We start from the raw sequence: 23,816 nt of genomic DNA, 5'->3' as shown, positions 1-23,816 counted from the left end.
AAAAGGAAGCCTATATTTATGAGGTGGTTTGAGGTGCTGTGTTAAGACGGGCTTAAACTGCCACTCTCCCTCTGACAGCCCTGTTTCCCCTGAGCTGGGGTGACCAGAGACAGAGAGAGGTGAAGGAGTGAAGGCAGGAGGCCTGTCAAAGCAGGTCCAGACCAGACCTGGACCCACAGTGCACAGCCTCACAAGCAGGTGATACAACAAATCACATGGACACAACAGCTATTCTAGAAGATATAAAGCCACATAATATTCACTCGAGTGCGGTTTTGTTAACAAGAGTACGAAATATAGGGTGAAGTCAGGTAATTTGGGACGCTTTTGGTAGATTACCAAGAAAACCATCTAAAATTCTGAAGTGTTACTATTAGAACTTGTTATGGATCTCTGATATGTTTCTATAAAGAAAATATGTTGCTAAGTAAAATACTCTAGAAACTTTGAACCTTCAAACACATCAAGAACCCTGACCTCACTCCAATGACATGTTCAAGTAACAAGTCACAAAACTGGCCGACTGAAAATTGTAGGCTAATTAGGCCTGTAAATTCCTTACAGTCCTAATTATCCTACAATTTGCAATCTTTTTTAATGAATAGTTAGGTTACATTAGTGATTTGATGAATTGATGACTGAACTGATTAATAGATTTAACCATTTAAAAAACAAATATGAAATACAATTGTTCCAAAACCTGTAATATGACAAGGTGGCACACAATAGCATAGTAACTCTAACTCTAACTCATAGTAATTTATGGCACCTGGTAGCCTAGAAACATGCTGGTTTCACTTCAGTCCCATTTCGGCTTAATTTTTTGGTCCCAGTTTACCTAATGCATTGAGGTAAAATGGGACAGTCACTCAAAACCCTTTCCCATAAAAAGTGAAGTGTATTGTGATAATATTTTGATTATAAGTAAGTGAACAGTTAATAAAACGCATCATCCTAAAACCATTTTGGTGTTATACTCTTATTGTTTTAGCTGCAGTACCCGTATTACCAAAAAGAGAAAATCAACACGCCACATGGCCTAACTTTTAAGTTCTGGGACCAGTGATTTTTTTCAATCTTTGCTCCGCCCATCCTATTTATCTCAGACCAATCAAAATTATGGTTTCATGTAAAGGACATTTGTAGCAACAATGTAATAACATGACAGGAAGAGATTTGGTGATTGGCTGCTAATATTCAAAGAGCCCAAGATGCAAAACCTTATTTGTCCCATTTTACCTGATGTCCCAAATTACCTGACTTCACCTGATATTGTGCTTCCTAATGAGATGCCTTCCACCCAGTGCATGCTGTGACAGGCTCAGCTTCCCATGACTAGCCCGAAACAAGTCCTAATGTTCACAAGAGACACAGCCACACAGATTGAATGCAGTGAAACAATTACTGTACCGCTTACAGGTTAACTCCAGCAGTCTCTTGTCTCTTTGTTGCATGCTGACGTCATCACGTGTTGGAGTGTCCCACTGAGACATAAAGCAGGAGGTTAGACGTGTGGTCTTCTCTGTACCGCCACCTTAACAAGCCCCCGGGCTGCACTCCGAGGGGAGCTGCACATCAAATCTGTCTTTCCTTACCTCAGCTAGAGGTATGATGAGTGATCTCCCAGAGCAGGGATCCCCCTCTCCTCCCCCACACAGCGACTCCCCTCCCATCTCTCTCTGCCACGGCGGCCAGCCCATGTGAGTCAAATTATTGTAATTGAGCAGGGATGTAGTCGGGTGTGAGGTGATCTCTCTCTTCATCCCCTCCCTCCTTCTCTCTCTGAGATATTTCTGCACATGTTGTGAAATGACCAGCAAGCATCTTTTTTTTTCTTCCCCCTAACACTGCCTGTAACACAGAAATCAATTAACTCCTTTCAAGTCAGATCAAAGGCCCAAATCGCCGTCCAGGTCTTTCCACAACCTGTGGGACAATTAACTCTCCCTTTGGACAGCGACCAGGCTGGACAGATGAAGGGAGGCTGTTGCCACTGTTCACATACGTGTGAAGTAGTCATAAACAAACAGGAAGTGATTGAGTAACATTACAACTAGCATCACCCCGATGTACCGGTTAGTTGTGCGTTCATACAACAGGATAGTAGGTTTTACCTCCTCTGCAGAGGACTTCATGGTAAAAGCAAAATGTACGTAGACTTCTGCATGTGTCTAGAGGATGTTTGCACCACAAGCTGCCATGTGACTGGCACCGTGGTGGCACAACATAGAAGTGTGACATCAAACTGATGGGACACGGGGGGCGAGTGGAGCTTTCGTCCACAGACAGGTGCACTGACCCTGTCCACCCCTGAAGGTGCCACTTGCATTTTATTTGACATTAATGGCCGGCCAGCATTTTTTAACAGCCACCTGGATGCAATAAAGGGCCAGCTCCTGAGCTCTGGCTGCCCAGAGGATTTCCCAGCAGCTCCCGTGGGACCTCTGGCTAGTTAAGATGTTTATTAAGCTGAAAGTGGTCCAGTGGGAAAACACAGCACTTCTGAGAGATTCAGGCCAGCAGTTTTCTTGTTAGTCGGAGCGCTCCCCCGAGGATTGGGTTTCTTTTCCTTTCAAACCTCGGAGGGAGGACAGGGTCAGTTCACGGGGCCGTGGGGTTGACCAACTGGTAACTAGGCGCATGAACCCAGGAAGGGAAATATCTAGAGACCATCAAGGTCAGCTCGAAGCGATTCCCACAGTTCCCAAACTGAGCGCGTTAGATAAACACAACCTAGTTAGCTTCGAAATACAATTGTGGAGCCACTGTAAAAATTGAATCGTCAAAATTCCCAGGAAATATCTTGTGGAGATATCAGCAATAACAATATAAGGGTTGCATCCATCTGTGAGGAGGTTTGTTCTCATTAAGACATCTGAACCAGAATCATTGCTCTTTCAGAATGATTGATTCTATGAAACTTAAAGACACCCTCCAGACATGTTTCAAGACATATAAAAAATACTTTGCTTAGAATATTAATATGCAGCTTATGTGTTTTTCCACAACAAGTTTACCTCATCAATTTTTTTTTTATTACATCTCCTCCTTCTCCTTCATTGAAAAATCCCGAATCTTTGAATATACAAATATTGTTCATTTCAAAAGTGTAACTACAGACACAAGATGTCTCCTACTTCACTGAAAAGTTCGTTCTCAGTTTACGTGCACCAGAGACTTCATGTTTCCACATCACACGTGTACATTTCATGCTGAACCAGGATCGGCTCCAAACCGGTTGTGAATTCACAAATCATGATCATAGATACACGTCTTTAACTCAGAGAAACTTTCCACTTCCAGTCAGATGAATATAAAAACAGCCTTCTAGTGTCAAACTCTGCACAGTGAAGCTCAAACGTCCAAGTGAGGGAACAATAATCGAAACACATTTTTGAGTTTAGGGGGGGGACTTCAAATGTTAATAGCAGTGAGGGCTGTACAATTAAATGCGTATTTGTTTCTTTCCATCCAAAGCACAACTGAACTCTCATGAAAGGGTTTGGGAATCTGAACGTCGCCGCCGTCCAGATCATCATCATGTTAGTTCTGCCCGGAGTTTGACAGATCTTGACCTCACTAAGTTCTGGTGGACCTCTAGTTCAAAGCCCCGGTCTCTAGCCTCAGGCTCTCTGCCCTAATAACTCCAGTTAGCCTGTTAGCCCTTGTTTTGTTTTCTAAGAGTTATCACCCGCATTCTGCTTAAAGGAGAAGAGTTGAGAAGAAATCATTGAGGAACAGTGGAGTTAAAATTGCATCTATACCGCTCAGCTTGATAAATATTACTTTTTTTTTTTTTTTGTTCTCCTTTAATTTTAAACTTTTCTCGGGGCCAAACTGCAGAGCCTGTGGCGAGCACATTTTGAACTGAGCAGCACGTGCAGCCGGTGATGGGTTTTTAGTGCTCTCTGCCTAATGTTCAGGACAGATTAGAAATGTTCGCCTGTGACAGATGCTGTCTAGATCTTCACTACCAGATCCACCCAGCTGCAAAACATCTGGTGGATTTCTACCTTTTCTCTGAAGTGCAGCCTATTAATGACACACTCACAATCATACATGCGCACACACACACACACACACACACACACACACAAAACACATCCAGCGTGTTTGATTGAAACAGAGAAAAAGAATAACACTTGTGCAGCGTTTCCTTATGGTCAAGCCAAAATAAGAAATGTCTGATTATAATGATGTTTTATTGCCGCTGGCCCGTGTAGCCGCATTTTCTGCGTGTTTCCTTTGAAATGATTCGCATCTTATTTATCATTTTTAGTTTCTATCAGACAACGCATGTAACGTCTGGATTAATGCCGGTTACAGCTACTGACCGATTCTACAGGTATGTCATCCCATGTCATGCCTCTTGCAATGAAAACAGACCCATTTAACTCCAGCTCAGTATCACAGCCAGTATATATATGTAGATGTATTTAGAATATCTTTCAATACTTCAGCCACAAAGTCTGCGAGCACATGCAATTTATTCAGCAGACACAGAATTTATGCATTCCACATGAGGAGCGGGTAGCGAAGGCCTTCGCTTGTTGTTAATGGCACACATCCTAAAATCATGCTCCTGGCCTCCTGTAGCCTCCACTTTTTTCTTTTTCTTTTTTTTTTTTTTTTTTTTTTTTTGTCAGAGGAAACATTATTTTTGCGGAGACAAATCCACTGAATAACATGATCATCTGATGAAAGGAGCTGCAAATCTTGGCCCGAGCTGAGACACTTTTGCTAATGATGAAAACAGTCACGCATGTAACAACAAACGTCAGGTTTCCCGCTGTGACGGCGACATCCAATATCAATTGCTTACATGCACACGGGCCAAAGTTTTTCAAGTTTCTCAAAGGGCAAACCATTGTTTTGTTTCTGTGCGGCTCCTCCACTCAGCACCTCCGGGTCGGTTATTGGATGTTCCGTTTTGGAGAAAGATTTAAGATTCTTAAGGCGCTCATCAACAGTTAGAGAAAGTCACAAATGCACGCGGGTGTGTGTGTGTGTGTGTGTCTCATGGAGACATTTGGAGCCCAGGTTTTAATTTTGCTTGAAATTACCCTGCAGTAAGTTGTTCCTCATGTGTCTGAACAGCTTTGGCTCACATGCAGACTTGTTTGGCCATCGCCTGTGCGTGAAGTAAAACAGAAGGGAAGGAGAGATCCCCACATCACAGAATAAAAAGATTTTGTTATTGCTGGGTTTCATAATGCTTCATCTGTTGCCATCTGCGGTCCAACTTTGAGCAACTTTTTAAAAAATGTTTTGGAGATAATCCTTTGGAAAAAAAAAGAGAAAAATATTCATTGGACTTTCAAAACTCATTTCTTTATATTGTTATTGTATGACACGATTCAGAACAGACCTAATTTGATTTATATTTTAGATGTTATTACTTCACTTACTACAAAAACAAATTGTATTGAAAGAAGAACTCCAACTTGAATAGAAAACACTCCAAAATCACAGGAAATCAATTATGGTAAGAGGAAAAATATGTTATTGTATTGTTTTGTCTTTTTTGGGATGAAAGTATTTAAAAACACCAAATGTATTAGCTATCAGAGTCATGGCAATAATATGATAATAATAACAAAATGTTAAAAGCATAGAATTAATGCAGTGTATTTAGGGAAAGTCTGACATGAATGAAAAACATATTGTTTATGCCTGTTTATCCAAAAAAAATGTTTTTATTATTACCGTAAATTCAGGATTCTCTGAAAGTGGTTGTCATCCTGCTGATTTAGCATTTAAATGAAATTGTTTTGGATTTTTCAGCTGCACCAATATTATGTATCACAACTTCTACACAACTACATATATATGTGTATGATAACTTACATGGTTAATATTGTTTAAATGAACAAAACATATAAGATGATAATATAATATAAATATACCAGACAGTGTTTCTGCATTTTTTTCCTTTTATTATTCATATCAAAAAAGAGAGTAACAGAATAACTAAACAGGAAAATTAAACTATTAAATTATTGCAAATGTTTTACAAAATAGTCATCTAACGTAGTATATTTGTCCTCTTATATATAAATACATAATTAATTTCAAGATATGGATTTAAACAGACCTTTATTAACTCAAATACTGAACAAATCCAGCATGTACCTCACTGAAAGTTTTATAAATAACAATGCGTAGTGTTAATGTGACTCGACAGGATAGTTTGATGTTTATTACATTTAATAAATATATTTACAGCACTGAGCAGCTACTCCAGCACCAGGAGTACAGGAGTGACTGTGTTTTACTGGAGCATTCTTCAGTCGTGGCGTTTATAAGACCATATCGATGAGACGCAGAATAACTTGTACTGCCTGCTTTCGTCCAGCAGGTGATGATGTTGTAATTCAGATAAGTGTGTTGGAGGGGGGGGGGGGGGTCTCGGATAACATCAACATACAATTGTGAAGTAATATGTGTTTAGACTGAGCCAGGGGGACCAGGTGCATAAATCTGACTGCATCCTGGATCAGTGTCATCAGATGAGCCGCTCCTTCACCGTTTCTGAAGAAATGAAGCCTTGTAGCTTAGAATGATCATACGTGGTGGTTTTCTACTGAAGTGAATAGATTTAACAGAATGTGTTATTGCCATCATTTATATTTCACAAGATTTTGATGAAATATTTCTTTTTTCATTTGATCTTATTATTATTGATAAAAGTCCTGCATTATGTCATTTTTTTCAGTCATACAACAACTAAACATTACTGTGAAATTAATTAAAAACTGTAGATGACAGTATTTCTCATGTTTTACATCAATCTATCCATCTGTCTCTTACAGGAACTTGCTTTTACTTTTATTTTAACAAGTTAAAACAATCAAATGTGTTATGATCTTCAATTTAAAATCCTAGTTTAGGTGTATGGATTTATTTGTATTAGTAGTGATGTTTCTATTAGTAGTAGTAGTATGAAAATGAGCATAATATTATTGTTAGTGTTGCTTTATAGCCTGTCAGTGGTTGGGGACCAGGCTTTATTATCATATTAATTTAATTACAGTACAGTTTTGCTCCATGTTAACAAACAACACAAAACAGGTAAACAGTTATTTTTCAGACTCCTAGTACATTTCAAATTTGTCTGTCAGCTCGCTGTCACACAGGAGCCTGTCAGGCCATCTGTCAGGAACTCAATAAATTTGTCAGTGGAAGAAAAAGCTGAATCCAATAAATCATAACATAAACAAATCTAGCCATGAGTTGACAGTGCTGCATTATACTTTGGCTTAATCCTCCGGGAGTTGGGATTATCCTGCAGTATCATTCTTTTGGCTGTCTCAGTAAGATAAAAAGGGCCATGTGGTTCAGGCAGGATAAAAGCAGAAATATGTGAGTGGATGAGATGAAGTGGGATGAGACATAAATAACTTAACTGTTTCTCTTGTTTAGGGAGATAAAAATGAAATATTAGTATGTAAAATAACACCTTTAAAAATATACAAATTTTAAAGTGTCACATGAAGCCGGATTTGTGATTTGCGTAGTTTAAAAAAAAAAAAAAAAAAAAAAAAAAATCAAAACGAGTTGTTGAATTTAGTATTCAGGAGCCCTCATAGGCCTGCGGGGCCCTAAATCTCATCGGCTGTTTGTTATTACAACACTGTACTGCTTCTCTGCTTGCTCTCTGTGCAATCACACTATTACAATATGCATCGTTTAAGCTTTGTAAGCAGCTACCAAAAAAAAAAAAAATTGCAGAAAAACATAAAGACTCAGCAAAGGACACATTCAAAGTTGATTCGTCGCAATCTGCCGACGTGCAAACCTTCAATAAGCTTCACTGTTGATCCACGAGCGGCAAAGCGGTTCCGTTGACTCAGTCCCTGAAAACGCTTTCTTGCAGCCAGAGTCAGGATTTTTTTTTTTTTAGACAAAGCGTCCATATGAAGGGATGGTGTGCGGGTTTCAGGGGTATAAAAATATTTTTTAAAAAATCCCACCCAATTCCTTGTCTGTGTTCAAGATCAGAAATCGTGTGCTGCACAGAGTGTCTGTTTTTAAGATGCTCAAGTGCAACACAAATTAAGAGTGCCTGTATGTTTTTTTTTTCTTTCTTTCATTCTAGCTTTTTTTTTTTTTTTTAAAGCATCATGGAGAGCTTAGAAACACTCATTAAAAGATCAAAGTGAGTTCATTATCAAAGTCCTCTAGCCCTAGCATTTTAGAGAGCCATTATGCTCTCGCTTTGCCGAGTTTCTCCTTTGAGGATGTGAAGTTTTTCCCCTTTTTTCACTGAGGAAGTTTGTTTTGAAAATGATTATCGACGCGCTTTTGTTTTGTGCATGATTGAAATTGTTCAGTGTCCAGCTGATGCAAAGCTGTGGTGGTATCCTGCAATAATAACAATAATAATAGCTTAATAATAATGGCGCTTATTAGAGTACACATTATCAATTAAATATGTTATTGTTTTAGGTTGCAGATAGTTTCTTTTTTTTCTCAGGCGTTGCAGTCATCAGCCTCCGGGTCTGCACATGCAGAGCAGGCCTGACACTCAGCTGGAGCTGTGAGTTATTGTCTCGGCTGGAAAATGAATGCATCCTGCGTGGCTTCTAAACGGCTTGATGGAAATGTAATTAAAATTAGAATAATTATGTTTCTATCTGTATTTTAGTTTGATTTGAGGCATTTGTTTCGTTGACTTTTAAAATGTACCGAAATGTTTAAATAATGTAATTTATTTATTGCGTTTATTTATTTATGATCAGTTTTGTTCTATTCTTTGTCACTTTTCAATCTCTTCGGGAATCTGTCCGCATTAATGCGTAATGACGCATTAATGTTAATGCGTAGTGACGCATTAATGTAGATTAATTAATTATTATTCATTACATAAAATTATTACATTATTATTATAAGTTAAATTATAAGTTTCGATAGTAGGCCTCTTTGTTTTTTATGCACTTTCCTCCAAACTTCAAATCTGCCGGTTTTGAATTTAAAACATGTTTTTTTTTTTAATTTTTTACAAATATGTAACTTTAAGAATAATAATTTCGCTTTTTACAAAATAATTTATTCTTCTTCTGCATTCAAAGTCCACATCATTATTTATTTTATTTATTTTTTTCCCTTGATATCCAGAGTGGTTACACTTCTGGTCAAACCTCTAATAGAAAGCACATCAGACATGCAGCCTGCATTAATGTGCGCTGCTGCTCAGTAAAGGTGCATTATAATGGTCTCTTACCTTTCCGTTGGATGCAACAGTTCTGGTCGCTTTAAAGTAAATTGCTTAACTTTAGGGACCAGAGCTTTCTGTACAGAACACCTGCTGCAACGTTTGTTTTTTTTTTTTTTGTTTTTTTTTTTCTTAACAGAAAGTGAGGGAGGGCTTGTCAAGTAGAGGCTCATTAAAGCACCGCAGGCTAAAGTTGGCGGATTGATTTATTGAATGAATGTTTGATGTCCTCATTCGCACAAGTGACCTGCATGGCCGATAACCGGAGAATGGATGGATGGATGGAGGTGGGGAGGGGGGGGGGGGGGGGGGGGGGGGGGGTCGTGGAGGAGGACGGGGTAGGCTTCTACTTGCTTTATATGTTTGTTTGTGTTTTTTTTTTTCAAACGTATTGATTATATTGTATTGATTCTCAGCTCATAATGCCGCTCAGTGGTAAGATAATCCAATATAGTGCGAAGCAGAGGTAATTGACCCCATGCTGATAGAAGTGATGGAAATAAAGGGGGGAAAGCTAAGCCGGGGGTGGATGACTTCATGACTGGCATGGACTCACTTGAACAGAGCCAGTGTAGCTCTGTGTCATTCACTGAAACATATAAAGACTCCAATATTTATATTATATTTCCGTAAACATTTCTGTGATTGTTATACACTTCTAAAAATAGGTGAAAATACTATCATCCCCCCTTCTATATCTGACTCTCCTGCATCTCTCAGATAAGCTCAGCTATTCTCGCAGTGAACGGCAGAGGGCAACGCCAACAATCTGCTCTCTGTTTCCCCAAACTGGGCTACAGGTCATCGCCTTGATGCTTCACAAAGGACATCAAAAACAACACGCAGCCAGGCCTCTGGACTGAAGGTAAACACTGCGAACACTGATTGCACATAATTGTAGAGAAACATTTTGACATTTGAATCGCTTGTTCCGTCATTTTCATAAAGTTATTTTGTAATAAATTGTGTGAAATAAAGGTTTTTTTCATTATAATTTCCAGAAACATTATTATTATTATTATCATTATTATATTATTATTATTGTTATTATTGAGGACCAGCGTTGGTTTCGATGTTACAGGTTCATCATCTCTTTTGAGCAGCATGTAGTTGTTGTTTTTTTGTTTGTTTTTTTACATTTAAAATAAAGCACATAACAGATCTGAACATACAGCAACACTGTTTTCCTTAAACCACATCTTATCTGTTATATGTATCCACTCTTCTTTTTTTTTTCCTTGCCTGGGCCTGTAGCTTCTTCTCCTTCTTCTTCTTCTTCTTCTTTTTTTTTAAGAAGTTGATAACAATCAGCCTCTCATGCAGCGTGACATGGGAAGCAGCGCGCAATCTCATTAGCAACCCTGTAATTTCAGACAGGCCTCAGTGAAATATTCCTCAACACCTGCATGCAAATGTCTCCACTTTGACACACACGTTGATGAAAAGACAAAACATTATACTGATCCTTCCTGAATATTATTAGCTTACAGAACTCTCAACGCCCAGAATGATGCTTATTTAGATGCTATGATTTTTTTTAAAGTATTGTATATAAAGTGTAGGTTGGTTTCACTCCACACGGGAGCTCATTTTCTCAAATGTAATCAGTTGTTGAATAGAATAGATACCTAAAGAAATACTTATCAGTCTTATTATTATTGGTGTTTTTTTTTGTTTTTTTTTCTCCCCCTGACCGAAAGATGGACAGCCATGGCTCGCAGTGGCCGCCTCAGAGCCGGACAGGCCGCTGTTATCACCGCTGATCGCCAGGTGCATCAGCTACTTCCACTGGAAACAATGCACAAAAGAGCAAAGAAACATGTGATGCTCCAAGACACACACAGAGCCTATCTGTGTTTTTCATTATGCAGAGAAATATAACAATTCCTGATAAATGTAGAAGGTTTTTTTTCTCGCTTCCATATTTTTTAGGTGAATTTCTGCTAAATAAAGAAAATAAATGTATCATTTTCTCAGAGGGCGCATGTTTTGTAGACCCTGGTAATAATTCAATTATGAGGTAATTACAAAATTATTATTATTATTGTTGTGGTTTTTATTATATCGCCCTATTGTTTTGCATCGCCTCGGTGTCAAACTGTGTAAAATATCATTTTTTCTGCAGTCTTCTTTGCCTCTGCGTGTGTGTTGTTATTGGACTGTGTGGAGCGCACTGTACTCTGCTCCAATAGCATCCCAATGGCAGTGAATGAGGAATGAAAAAAAAAGTGCAGCCATGCATGCAGGAGTGGGAGGATCCACTCGCTTCAATCTCGATCTCAGACTTTTGCAGCGACAGGGGCACAACCAAGCAACCGTCTCTGTACTTCCAAGAGTTACTGCCGGGACATCTACGCTCTACCTTATCTTTGGATTTGTTGTCAAGCTTTTTTCTTCCTCATTTTTTCCCCCCTTCATCAGTGACAAAAGCAGTTATTTCTCGCCTTGAAGAAATTTTTTTTTCCCGGCTTCTTTCTTCCCGTCGGCTTGAGGACGAGAAGATCAAGCTTCCTCAGTCGTGATAATAACAGGTGACTGTTCAGAGAGTTTTCCACGTCTGTTGTTTGCTTTCTGTCTCTTCTTCGCTTCTCTTGACACATCAGGGATTTGAGTAGCCGCCTTAGACTGCTTATACCTCCTTACTATTGTGAGCATCAGAGGCGAGTCTTTTGTACTTCTGTTAAGTTCATTTTCTTTTTTTTTTTCCTCCTCCAAGCTGCAGGCTGTGTCACACGGAACTCAAAACGGTTTCAGCAGGTTTCTCGTCTGCGGCTCTTCCTCCAGACAGCTTTTTTTTTTTTTTTTGCTTGTTGTTGTGCCCACATTCGGGATTTTTTTCTTGTCCAGTCTGATCCGTGTTCTTATGGATATTGCAACAGGTCTGGTGTCACTGGAGCGCCTCTCCGCGGGAGAACAGTCCGAGACGTGCATCATGCTGGACGGCATAAAAATTGAAGATCATCCCCTGCGATCGGGACAAGCCACGCTCGGAATCATGCTCGGTGAGTTTTCTTCTTCCTCCACCTTTAGTGAAACCTCTGCAAGTCACTCTGAACTGCGAGCTGCAAGTCAAACACCAGACTGTTATTTATGTCTGGATGCCACTGCCTTATGCCCGCTGCTCTTTAGTTTCCTGACACGTTTCTCACCTTTTTTTTACAAGGCAAAACCCACTGAAAGCTCATATTTACGCATGCAAACGGTTAAAACAGCATAGCTAATAATGGCAAGTGTGGTTTTATCCTCGTATAACTGTCAAAGAAACGCATCCTGAGTGATCCATGCATCTAAAAGGTTGGGTGAGCGATGTAATGAGCTGGTCTTATTGGATAGAAAATATCAAATCCAACCATTTAAAGCTGCTTTTTTAAATTGAGTCTAATATCACACACCTGAATGAATCTCTATGAAGAGCCTGTTAAGGCCTGTAACGCTTCGCAGCATTTTATCAGACATTGCAGCCCCGTGATTCAGGCCCTGTCTCGCTTTTCCTGGCGGGCCCTGTAAATACAACTCCTCTGCTGCTATTTTTTTTTTCTTTTTTTTTTCTAGGGACTGAATGTCATCATCCATCCGTGTGTGAAGGATGCCAGCGTCCCATCTCCGACCGCTTCTTGATGAGAGTCAACGATTCCTCATGGCATGAGGAGTGTTTGCAGTGCACCGTGTGTCAACAGCCTCTCACCACCAGCTGTTACTTCAGAGAAAGGAAACTTTACTGCAAACACGACTACCAACAGTAAGCACAATTCAGAGAAGGGGGGACTCCCTTTTTTTTTTTTTTTCCTTTTGCATTTCTTAAGATGCTTTGGTTGATGTGTGCAGTGGTTCAAAAAGACACTGTGATGGCTTTGGCTGGCCTGTAGGCCTTTGTGTATGTCTCACTCACTGTGTTAAAAAAAAAAAAAACCGTCTGAGCAAGTCATCCAGCTAGTGTGAAGCCGTGTTTAAATTTGATAGAATTTATTCAAGTTTGTTTAAAAAAAAAAAAAAATGGAGACATGACACAAATGAACCTGTTGTCATGGATTTATTCCGCCGTATTCAAGATTGACATGTCTCTTGGAAAAGGGAAAAAAAAAGTGCAAGAGGAAGAAGCGTAATTAAATTAGATAATTTCACTTCAACATATTTGATTTATGAATCTGGAATATGGAAATGTTTGCAGAGCGCGCGCGCACTGGCTGGAGGACGCACGCACGCACGTATTAGTGGTCATATATATTCTTGTCATACGCTTTGGCTTTATTATTGTCACAGTGGCCCACGGTATTTCCACATTTGTCTCTTCAGGACGATTGCGTTTATCACGAAAAGCTGCGATCCCACTCAGGCCCGAGAATGTGCAGGCGGAGAGTCTCGGTTTTTTATTCCGCTGTATGTCACTTATTTCCTGGTTACATCACGAGGCCTTCCCCTACCTTTCAAAACATGAAAAACATTTTTTTTCTATAGATTTCCATTCAGACTGTGAACCCACAGCGCAGTTTACATTTACTTTCCGATCAGGCTTATTTTATAAATCTACCGCCTCATCAGGGGTTTATAGGTTTTATTTATCTGGACGTTGCATTTTTTATTTTAGTTTTTGGATGATTTGATTTTTATTTTATTTAGTTGTATTTTATTTTATTTAGTTGTATTGGATATGATGGGGTTTTTTTAGCATTCGGCATATGCGACATGACAAGCATTTAACAGTTGAATGAAAAACATCTACATTTCTGCCTCTATAGGGAGTTTGTCTACCTGCGAGGCTCAACACGTTATTGTGGATTTAGAAAGAAAAAAATAATTCCAACTTGCACATGCAACTCAAGAACACACACACAGCCACAAACACACACACACACATACACACACACACACACACACACACACACACACTCACACACACACACACACACACAAACAGGTTTTAATGGCATTAATTTATTCATTGAAGTGGAAGTTTCACAGTTTGAAAACATTTAAATCTTTTTTTTTTTTCTTTTTTTTTTGGAAGTTATTTGGACTTTAATTGAGTTAAAGCAGCAGAACAATGTAGTTAAATACAAATTGGTAATTTGATCATTTGTCCTGCAGAATTTACAGCAACAAAATAAAAATAAAATAAAATAAAAATATGTGAATTCTACTAACAATAATAATTTCACTCATTATAAATAAACAAGAATATTGCAGGATTTTTTTTATAGTAAATACAAGCAATAACTAAATGAAATAAAACTTTAAATTGCAAATTAAACTTATTTTGGGAAGCTTTTTAAATCCATTATAAATTACAGTTATATTTTCACAGAGTAAAAAAAAAAAAACATCATTACATCCATTAAGTACAGAGTGAGATAAATGAGTAAATTGAGTTAGTAGATTATCACATAAAAGCAGCAGAGATGGCAGATATAGTGAGGCAAATATTGAGGAAGTAACAGTGCTGAGGGTTGCTGTTTTGGCCTGTGAGGACCCTGGGGTGCCCTGTGTTTCTCATCGCATGAGCGCTTTTCATGCTTGTCACTGAATTTTCAGCTTTTTGTGTTGGGCCTTTTTAACAATTCTACTTCGATTACCGGGACATTATGGCTCTCTGCTAGATACCTCGCCGGCAACAAAGAGTTACATCTATTGCCATGTGTGCCATTCATCCAGCTTTGTGACAGGAGTGTAGTCCGGCTGATAACAATGGAAAATTCATAGCAGTAACTATGGGATACCGGAGTCACGGCGTCACGGCTCAGAGGTGGCTGGAAGCTGAGACGGTCCGGCCAGAGAAGAAGGATCTCTTTCTCATGCCTGTTTTTTACCACAGTTCACTTGTAGTTTTCTATTTGTTTTGTGTGTGTAAAGAATGAAGACAGAGATAAACATACAGAGACAGACGGGGTCTATTTTGCTTCCAAATAATATTCTTTCCTGACATTTGGCTGATATGCCTTTGTAGAGCTATATTTGGTATATAACTGACCGTTTCCCCCTATACTTTGCTACCTTTGGTATTTTAAATGCTGTGAGCTTGTGTGGCACGTCCGATCGTTCCAGCCAAACACAACAACCCGCTGGGCGCCGTCCTGCTCTCACACACTGTTATTCATCACATCTTTTAATTCTTCACCTTCCGTCTCCCACTTTTTTTTTTTTTTTTTTAACCCCTCCTTCCTTAAAAACTAGCTGGAGGGTCCCTCCATCACACAGACAGAAGTATCCCTTTTTTTCTGTTTATTTCATTTGCATTGATGGGATACTTAAAGATGTAATTGGCACGTTTTTGACTTTTATGACACCCATTTAAGATGCATTTGTCAGCCCACAAACTGCTTTGGGCTGCGAAGAGAGCTCCTAGCCTTACAGAGGTCTACGTGCCTAATTACATTCCTACAGCAACTGATTCATGCCCCGTAATCAGCTCTCACTGGCTATAATAAATCAAGGAATTGGCAAGCAGTCTTTTTTCACACCTTTGGAACAGGTTTAAGTGCAGACGGGGGAAAACAATTGTGTACCGTGTTATTAAAACTCCCACCAACACAGTTCAGCCCATCTTGCTCCATATGGTGCAATTATATAGTAACAAGATTGGATTTTATTAGCCTTTATCCCATATGTTTTCCTCTTTTTATGTCATGCAGCTGACCCATGTTTATCGTCCTTGTCTGGATATGAATATAGAGCAATTGGTATTTATGTGAACAAGAAATAGTTTCGATGGCTTTCATTTTCCTGCAAGATTTAGGGAAAAAAAAAAAACACACAGATGTACAGGTCAGACGTCAGATATATTCTCCAAATAGGAAAATAAATGTAAATATGTTTTTTGGAAGAGGAGAAATGACACGAATATAGCGCTGCCTTTTGCGAAAATGTTTTTAGAGCCAGTTTGATAAAAAATGAAGGCAAACAGGCAGAGCAGTCAGTTGGACAGGAGCCGTAGCCGTAGAGGAGGAACAAGCTTGAACGAGACGGGCGGTATGTAAAAGGTAGAGTGGAATTACACCACCCCGAGAGAGTTTGTTGTGCCCTGGTGTTTGGAGGTCAATTATACATCATTAGAAAGAAGGCGATCTTTTCCCCCAGAGGGACCTTTCCTCTAACCAAGCAGATGCTTTGAAAGGAGCCATGTAATAAGGCTATCACTTGGCCGAAGTGTTGGACAACACCCCTGTAATGGACTGCCTTGTTAGAAACTGCCATGGGCTCCATCTACAAACATAACATTAACTTACTATATTATGCAGCATGCAGCTTTAAATCTTGCATTCCAGAGTGGATTTCTTCTACACTTTATAAAGCTTTACCCTTTAGTAAAATGTTATTTTACAATATTTTGTTTGTAACTTATCCAAATACATCAGCATGCAGATTTTTTTTCCCCAAATTTTGTAATTCAGCATGTTGTAAGCAATATGAAATTCAGGTCACGGTAGTGTGAGTAGTAGAAAAACACAGCTAGCGGTGATGAAGCCATAAAAGCGGAGCTCCCAGAACCTGTCTCACCTCCCATGTACGCCGGGCGATCCCCCGGTGTGCTGAGAGGTGCTTTTTAGAACTGTTTGGAGTGCCCTCCTGTGAAATTGTTGTTTTTTAATTAGCTGTGCTTGGGACGCTGCAGCAGTGTGCCGGATAGATGCTGACGGCTGGGTTTCTGTGTTAGCACACCGTGTGTGTGTATGTGTGTGTGTGTGTGTGTGTTTTACTCACTCTAGGACACTCCCAAGTGGCCTGGCACTTTGTGAACACTCATACACGCCAAAAAAAAAAACAAATACATAAATAAAAATGGATGTGCTTTGTGTTGTCAACCCAGCCGGGTAGGTTTGTAGTTAATTAAAGACTGTCCTCGCGCCTGCTAAAGTATTTCAGAAAAATAACCAAGCAGCTCTGTAGGCTGATCTGAGGGTGTACCTTCCTCTGTGGAAGACTTTCTAACTTTCAGCTATAGTATAGCATAGCTTATAGCTTTTTAATATATATATAATTCTCCCCTAAAAAGGATAAAAATGTGTCTTTAGCCACCGCTCTTGGGTAAATAAAAGAGGACCACTATAGAGAGACAAATCTAATGTTAGAAACACTAAGCCGGATAATATTGCTTCAGCTTGCTGGGATTTTTAGTGCTCGGCAAGGAGCTAGCTGAAGCTGGCCTCGTTCCTCTGTAAGGAAGTATTGGGTTTTATGTCAACATGGCTCGGCCTGTCCCAGCAGCATACTAGGATGCATCATCTGTCATCTCATGGTTTGCTAACTGTTCCCCCCCAACACCTCTAGACCCATTAAAAGACCTGTTGGAGTGGTATTTATTTGCATCACTAGCTCCATCTTCCAACTCTCTGTTTTTGCTCTTTCCGGTTCCCACATAGAGCTTCTTTGAGTGATAAATATTTGATTTAAGCGTATTGTTTTACATGAACTCTGGTATGTATATGAATAGCGCTGTCACAAATTTGATACCAGCTACATCCATAAAAGATCCAGTCTGCTATCTCATTTTGTCGCAATACTGTCCGTAAATCTTCAGTGAAAGCAGTTAGGTTATTAAATCAGGTGATTTCATTAAGGTTTATTTTTGTAAAGGCATTTCCGCTGTATGTTTGTGTGTTTAAGTGGGTGTGGAGTGTGTGTGTGTGTGTGTGTGGGTGGGTGGGGGGTGGGGGCTATAAGCATAGTAGTGTGTGTAGCAGCAGTTGGAACACAAAGCACTTTGCAGGACGCTATGGGAAGCCACAGAGGCTCAGCCACGGTAATGCCCATCACCACTTTAGAGGCCAGACTGGTGGCGAGGGATGTGGAAAGAGGTCTCTGTGGCTTTGTGTGGGGGAGCTGTAGTGCAGGGGAGGAGAAGGATCTGCAGAGGGATCTGCCTGGTGTGCTCACATTACACTGGATGATAGCAGAGGGGTGCAGAGGAACTCAAGCATGCAATTTGTTGGTAGCCACAATTTAACCTCATCTCCTAAAGCCGGCTGTTAGGCAGCCAGTGGGACATGTCAGTCAATCGGCAATGCTAATCAGTGACGGTGGAGAGAAAGCCTTCGGCTCGGCAACGCAGTGATTTTCATTACTGGCTCCAAGTCCTCGGGCCTTCAGGTTTATTTTCACAGCATGACAACTCTTCATAACAAAAAGGAAGGCAACCACAAACCATTAAATGCAATTTACAAATTAGATTTTGGCTAAATCTGTGAAATACTGTAATAGGCTTCTTAAAGTAGCCAGCAGAGAAATATACACACTCAGCAAATGTTTTCAATTTCAATTTGCCAGATTTACATGTTTAAATCAGGAGAATGAACATATTTTAGTGGCTTGATTTTTTTTTTTTTTTTTTGCTCTGCGCTGAAATTTTTTATTCCAAACTCTATTTACGGGTCATCGGTGAAAGTCAGACTTTTAAAAAATGATTTCTGCACATTTACAGCATTTCTAATTACATTTCAGATGCATTTGTCTCGCTTTGCTCCCGTTAAACTGCGTTGGTTTGGAAATAGCCCACACTTGTTTCTTCAGGCAGCCTGGTCGAACGTGCTTGAGAAATTGAGACATGGCCTCTGCTGCTGGCTCACAGTATCGCTGCTGGCCCCAACTGTGTATATGTGATCCCACTCTGGAATGTTTTTCCAACACGTAGGCTTTTCACAGATACACTAGAGAGGACTGGCATCATAGTGGCAAGTGCTGCATTCAGACTGTTGTGTGCCCAAGGCTTACTCTCACACTCACGTCACACATTCTAGCTCTACACGAGAATGGGCAGAGCAGTGAGTTTGTCTACATACACCCCAGGTTTTTTGAGGGTGTGGGCGCATGTGTGTGTGTGTGTGTGTGTGTGTGTGTGTGCGTGTGTACACTTGCTTCCTCTCTCTTCTCCTTTCTTTGTTTCTAATCTAAGATCTCTTCTGTTGCCTCACGATAACTTTCTGTATTTTAAAGATACATTTCAGCACATCTTTGCTCGTCTTTGTTGCCGCATGTCAAATCTGATTTCCAGCAGTATAGATGTTTGTACAGATGCGACAAAACACATTTCTTTGTCTTGTTTTTCTTTTTTTTTTTTTTTTTACCCCTTTTAATCTTCATCAAATGAGATTAGCCCCCAAATACCGGTATTCCTGCCCAAAGTGACTGACAGAGATTTGCACTTTTATCATTAAGTGTGACACTAAGCTGGTCGGAGCTTTGTCTTGAATGGAGGGTCTGACGGAAACGGGGGCTCCTAATCCTTTTATTTGTGTCAGGCCCAGAAAGAGGGAAGAATGGGGCCGGGGTGGGATGGGGCTGCAGAATGCCACGGCCCTTAGTCCCCTCCAGACCCAGCCTCCACAGCCAAGTGAGCATGAGACTCATCTTATGTGGTCTATGCACTCGAGCGGACGCATATACACTCACGCAAGCACATACACACACACACACACGTTAGCGCATTTGTGCATCCGCGGTACAGTATGTTCAAATGTTTGCACGAGCACATGCACACAAACATAAATACGCCGTCTTAAACACAAATGCACATGTTTGCAAACACAAACACACGAGCGCAGTCGTTTTAGAGTTTGTACCTGCTCATAACAGATCATTCGCCTGTCTATGAGAGCACGGATTGCAATAGCAGGAGGTTCAGTCTAGGATGAGATTAATAAAGTTTGCCGGTTCCCTGGTCGAGGTCCAACGCTGGCTTTTGTCTGCAGCTCACATCGGGTTGTGGGGCTTCAGCTCCTTTGTGTGTGCACCCTTGTGGTAATCCATCTCCAGCGGGAGTCCCCTGGGGCACTTTATTTACTCATTCAACTGTTTGGAAGTCTGTTAGACTGCAGATCAGATGCAGTGAGACCAATGTGATTACTTTAACCAGCACTGCAGATTCCTGCCCAGCATCTCCTCTCACCCTGAGCTGGTGTGCTCTGCAGGTGGGAGGGAAGGTCCACACCGGCTCATCCTTCTCTGTCTATCCTGTTTACTAGCCTGGTTTTAGGGGCCTGTCCAATATTCTTGCAGCCTGTTATGAGAATTCTGCATTAGGTAGCGAAGCTCATGTGCCCAACACGCTGTAGAGCTGATTATTTTATACAAGTTGCATTTCCAAAACCGGTGGCTGCATGTGTCAGGTCTCTTTCTCAGTAGATCATAATTCAGCACCACAGCAAGTGTTGTGTCACAGTGTTAAAACTAACATCTATGTTTTATTGCAAACAATGAGATGCATTCGGTTATCCATCCATCAACATAAACCCAGAGCTATGTATTTGGGGCTAATCCCTGTGTTAAACCACTGCAGGCTGTCAGGCTCTCTGAATTTACTCTCCGTCTCTCCTGCTGGTGTGACAGGGGAATATGGTTGAAATCAGCTGCCAGGACCAGCATCTAGCTCGAGAGCTCCCTAAAACTCACTGTTTAGAACCAGCTGCTGATTGGTGATGGCTGCCTTGGCAAGAAAAATAACCCCCGTATGAAAACAGTGCAGATTGGGTTTCTATGAGTCTGACTCACTCCCGTCCTCTCTGACCGGCCCCCCCACGGCAAGCCAGCATGATTTGTGCATGGGGTCCCGTGACCCATGGAAGCTTCAAAAAGCAGCGAGGGGAAATATTTGGATGATCCTGATGGGGGAGTGGAGACGTGGGAGGGGAGGCAGAGATGATGATGGGGGGGCTTGGTAAGAGCAGGGCTAACCAGTGTAAGGCAAGGCAGATGTGGAGAATCTGCAGTGCAGCCGTGATGACAGGGTAGTGTGTGTGTGTGTGTGTGTGTGTGTGGGTAGAGTGCAGAGAGGATGACATCCTGAACGCCCTCCACTCAGGCACCACAGTATTCCTTAGGAGAACTGCAACACCACGCCGCTACGTTCTGCATAAAAAGGTGGCACACAGTAAAGGTAACTGTGCACCGGGGGGGGGGGGTTGGAAAGAGTTGAAATAGTAGAAGCATTTTATCATCAGGTACCATGCCATGATACTGATCGTCTGTACCCCACCCCCCTGCTGTACGCCCCAATCCTTTCTCCTCTCCCTTTACCTTTCCTCTGCCGGCTGGATATTAATATTTCCCTGAAAGCTGCTACAATACGTCTTCTTGGGAAATTCCACGACTCCTGAACGCTGCAAAATGATCTGGTGTCTCTGAAAGGGATGGATAAGGGGATAAAACATAAAGATTTTTCAAAGTGTTTTTTTGCGTATATGTGATTTTATAGTGCTCTCTGGACGGAGATTTCTATTCGGTTGCCTTGATAAGAAAAATGTGTTGCTGCAGGTGAGGGCTGAGTTGTTTGCACTATTCATCTAAATTTTCTCCTCTGGCCTATAGTTATTGTTTGATTCAACCTCATGGCCTCATAGCAACATTATTTATGCACAGAATCCGCCTCTGGGGCCAGTTCAGTGGAGACCCCGTAGAACAGAAATAGCTGCAGTAGGCTGAGGCTTGATGCAAACTCAAACTCAGCACTTAAAAAAAAAAAAAAAAAGCAAAGCTGTAGTCTGAGGCCGCCCCAATCAGTCTTTGGCCTCTATGCTTGTCACTGCCTCCTCCTGAGAATGGGTGGGTTGCGTGGGCCCACTGACCCCCCTGGGTGTCTGTCTGCCTCACGTTTGGCCCTGCAGGCCCAACCACACAGGGGAGTGCCGTCCCAGCCCCGGGCCGGAGTAGTGCTCTGAAACCAGAGCTCCGACGTTGTGTTGTGATCCCAGCTGGAGAGACAGCTCTGGCTCTGAGCGGAGCCCTCTCGCAGCGTGCAGCCGGGGTCACCAGTGGCCTCTCAACCTTCATCACTCCACTGTGCTTCTGCATAGCACCGACAAGGACTACATTATTTATTGACTCGCAGTCGAATGGTTCCAATGCTCTGTCTCGCAACAAATATCAGAGAGCTGAAGTTTTGATGAGGTCATGTTATCAATTACATGTAGCTTGAGAGGTTAAACTACCCAAAGTGTCATTGCTGTCTTCGCTCTTTTCTAGATGAATGTTTCACATGACTTTTAATGTCAGTAATGACACACTGGCAGTAAAAAATACAATGAGGCCTTCATCTGTTATGTCTGTGTTTGACGGTTTCACCCTCAAACTTGAGTCTGTAAAGTAACCAGAAAATCTGGTCTTAGGAAAAATGCCACTGTAAGTGTTTGTGGCGTGAACGTGTCTTCATGTCTGTGTTTTTGCAGTTTCTTAATACCTAACCATGTTTATCTCATGGCATCTTATGGGTTCCAGCTTTTACTTTGCGTTTAATCGTGTTTTGTGCATTCCTGTGTGAACTGGCTCGCATGTGTGTAGCCGTATGTGTGTCAGCTTATGTGTGTATGTGTGTGTGTGTGTGTGTATGTGTGTGTGTGTAGTGGGTCTGTCACTCGGCCAGGCATTGGACATGCTGTTGGCAGGCGACACAGTCTGTGGATTCTCCTCTTGGTCGTGCTGCTCTGGAGGCAGAAAGCGGTGCGTGCCACCCAAACCACCAGCCACCCCCGCCTCCCACTCTCTCTCTCCCTCTCTCTCTCTCTCTCTCTCTATCATCAGCCGACCGGCCCTCTCCCTGCTCTCCTTGCTCTCCTTTCCTGGGCCCCAGAGCCTGGGCTGTGGCCTGTGGATGAGTGCTACATCCTGGCTGTCAGCACAGGGGTTAGCTGGGGATTGGCCTGTGGTGGAAGCGCAGTATCAGGGCCTGTCTGTCAGCTCCTCGTTCCACTTCCTCCCGCCCCTCGGCACAGGCTGCAGTCAGTGGCACAAACATACGCCGAGTCTTGCCGGAAAGCGGAGCTGTGACTGACTCAGATCTGCGGCTTGAAAATGAAAGGATCACCCTCAGAATAGGCATATTCATAGCCATGCCAATGAAAAGGGGCCGTTTAAAGCCTGTTAGTGCTCGGGTGTTGTGTTTTTAAACAGACCGCGAAAGCTTTGACAGATGGTTTACGATTTCGCCCCGGTATTTCATTTCAGGTACTTTTAACTGTTGCTCTCTGACTTCCGAGGAACGACAGTTCACCCGCAGCGTGTATTTGCATACAGTTACATCTCCCTTGCATCCATTTTTTTTTTCTGGCAAAACCCATTCTCATTTATCAGATTGATAAATGTTTCCAAAATGTCACTCAAAGTACTTCATAAATCTCGCGGCTCATACTATATTTTCAGCCAACATATAGGATTTTGTGCGTACACATGGAGCAATACCTTCGCTCTGCGGATCACATTATCTCATACACACACACACACACACAGGTACATACATGCTTACACATGGACACACATCTGCACTGCACATGGCCACGGACAGGCCTACACATGTCGGAGGATTTGCGACTATAATCAGATTAATTGGTCCATCTCTCCTTGGAAACATAGCTTTCAGCTGGATGCTGCTTACACTATCCAGAAGCCAGGCAGCAGGCGCAAAGGTCAGCAGGGTCACAGCACGCTCTCTGGCATCAGCATCTCTTTATGGCGAACATGTTCAAAAAATTACTACAGCACTTACAGCCCGGTTCTGTCTGACAGAGGAGGAATTTCTATCTATTCCCGTTGAGAGTTCTGACTCATTTAAGCTACACTCTCTTTTAGTTAAATTTGACACAGAGAAACATTTTTTTTTCACAAGGTAAACATGAAAGTTGGT

The 23,816-nt window shown here is 41.4% G+C and overlaps 2 protein-coding genes across 4 annotated transcripts in view; both read left to right on the top strand.

Annotated features, from left to right (window-relative positions):
- mvb12bb (multivesicular body subunit 12Bb) overlaps positions 1 to 660 on the top strand; it is a 36,881-nt gene extending 36,221 nt beyond the window's left edge. For both annotated transcript variants that reach the window (XM_067604858.1, XM_067604868.1), the window contains exon 13: positions 79 to 660. The gene's annotated coding sequence lies outside the window, so the exon portion shown is untranslated. The remainder of the gene's footprint in view (positions 1 to 78) is intronic.
- A 10,333-nt stretch (positions 661 to 10,993) lies between these two features.
- lmx1bb (LIM homeobox transcription factor 1, beta b) overlaps positions 10,994 to 23,816 on the top strand; it is a 46,263-nt gene continuing 33,440 nt past the window's right edge. Inside the window, exons 1-3 of one of the 2 annotated variants that reach the window (XM_067604846.1) lie at positions 10,994 to 11,745; positions 12,094 to 12,216; positions 12,767 to 12,953. In XM_067604846.1, coding sequence (XP_067460947.1) covers positions 12,147 to 12,216; positions 12,767 to 12,953 — 257 coding nt within the window. In that variant the 5' untranslated portion in view covers positions 10,994 to 11,745; positions 12,094 to 12,146. Of the gene's footprint in view, positions 11,746 to 12,077; positions 12,217 to 12,766; positions 12,954 to 23,816 lie in introns of those variants that run through there. The other variant, XM_067604837.1, reaches the window with a different exon arrangement.

Source organism: Thunnus thynnus, chromosome 2 (assembly GCF_963924715.1).
Source record: "Thunnus thynnus chromosome 2, fThuThy2.1, whole genome shotgun sequence".
Classification (NCBI taxonomy): domain Eukaryota; kingdom Metazoa; phylum Chordata; class Actinopteri; order Scombriformes; family Scombridae; genus Thunnus; species Thunnus thynnus.
This window is presented reverse-complemented; position numbering and strand designations above follow the sequence as displayed.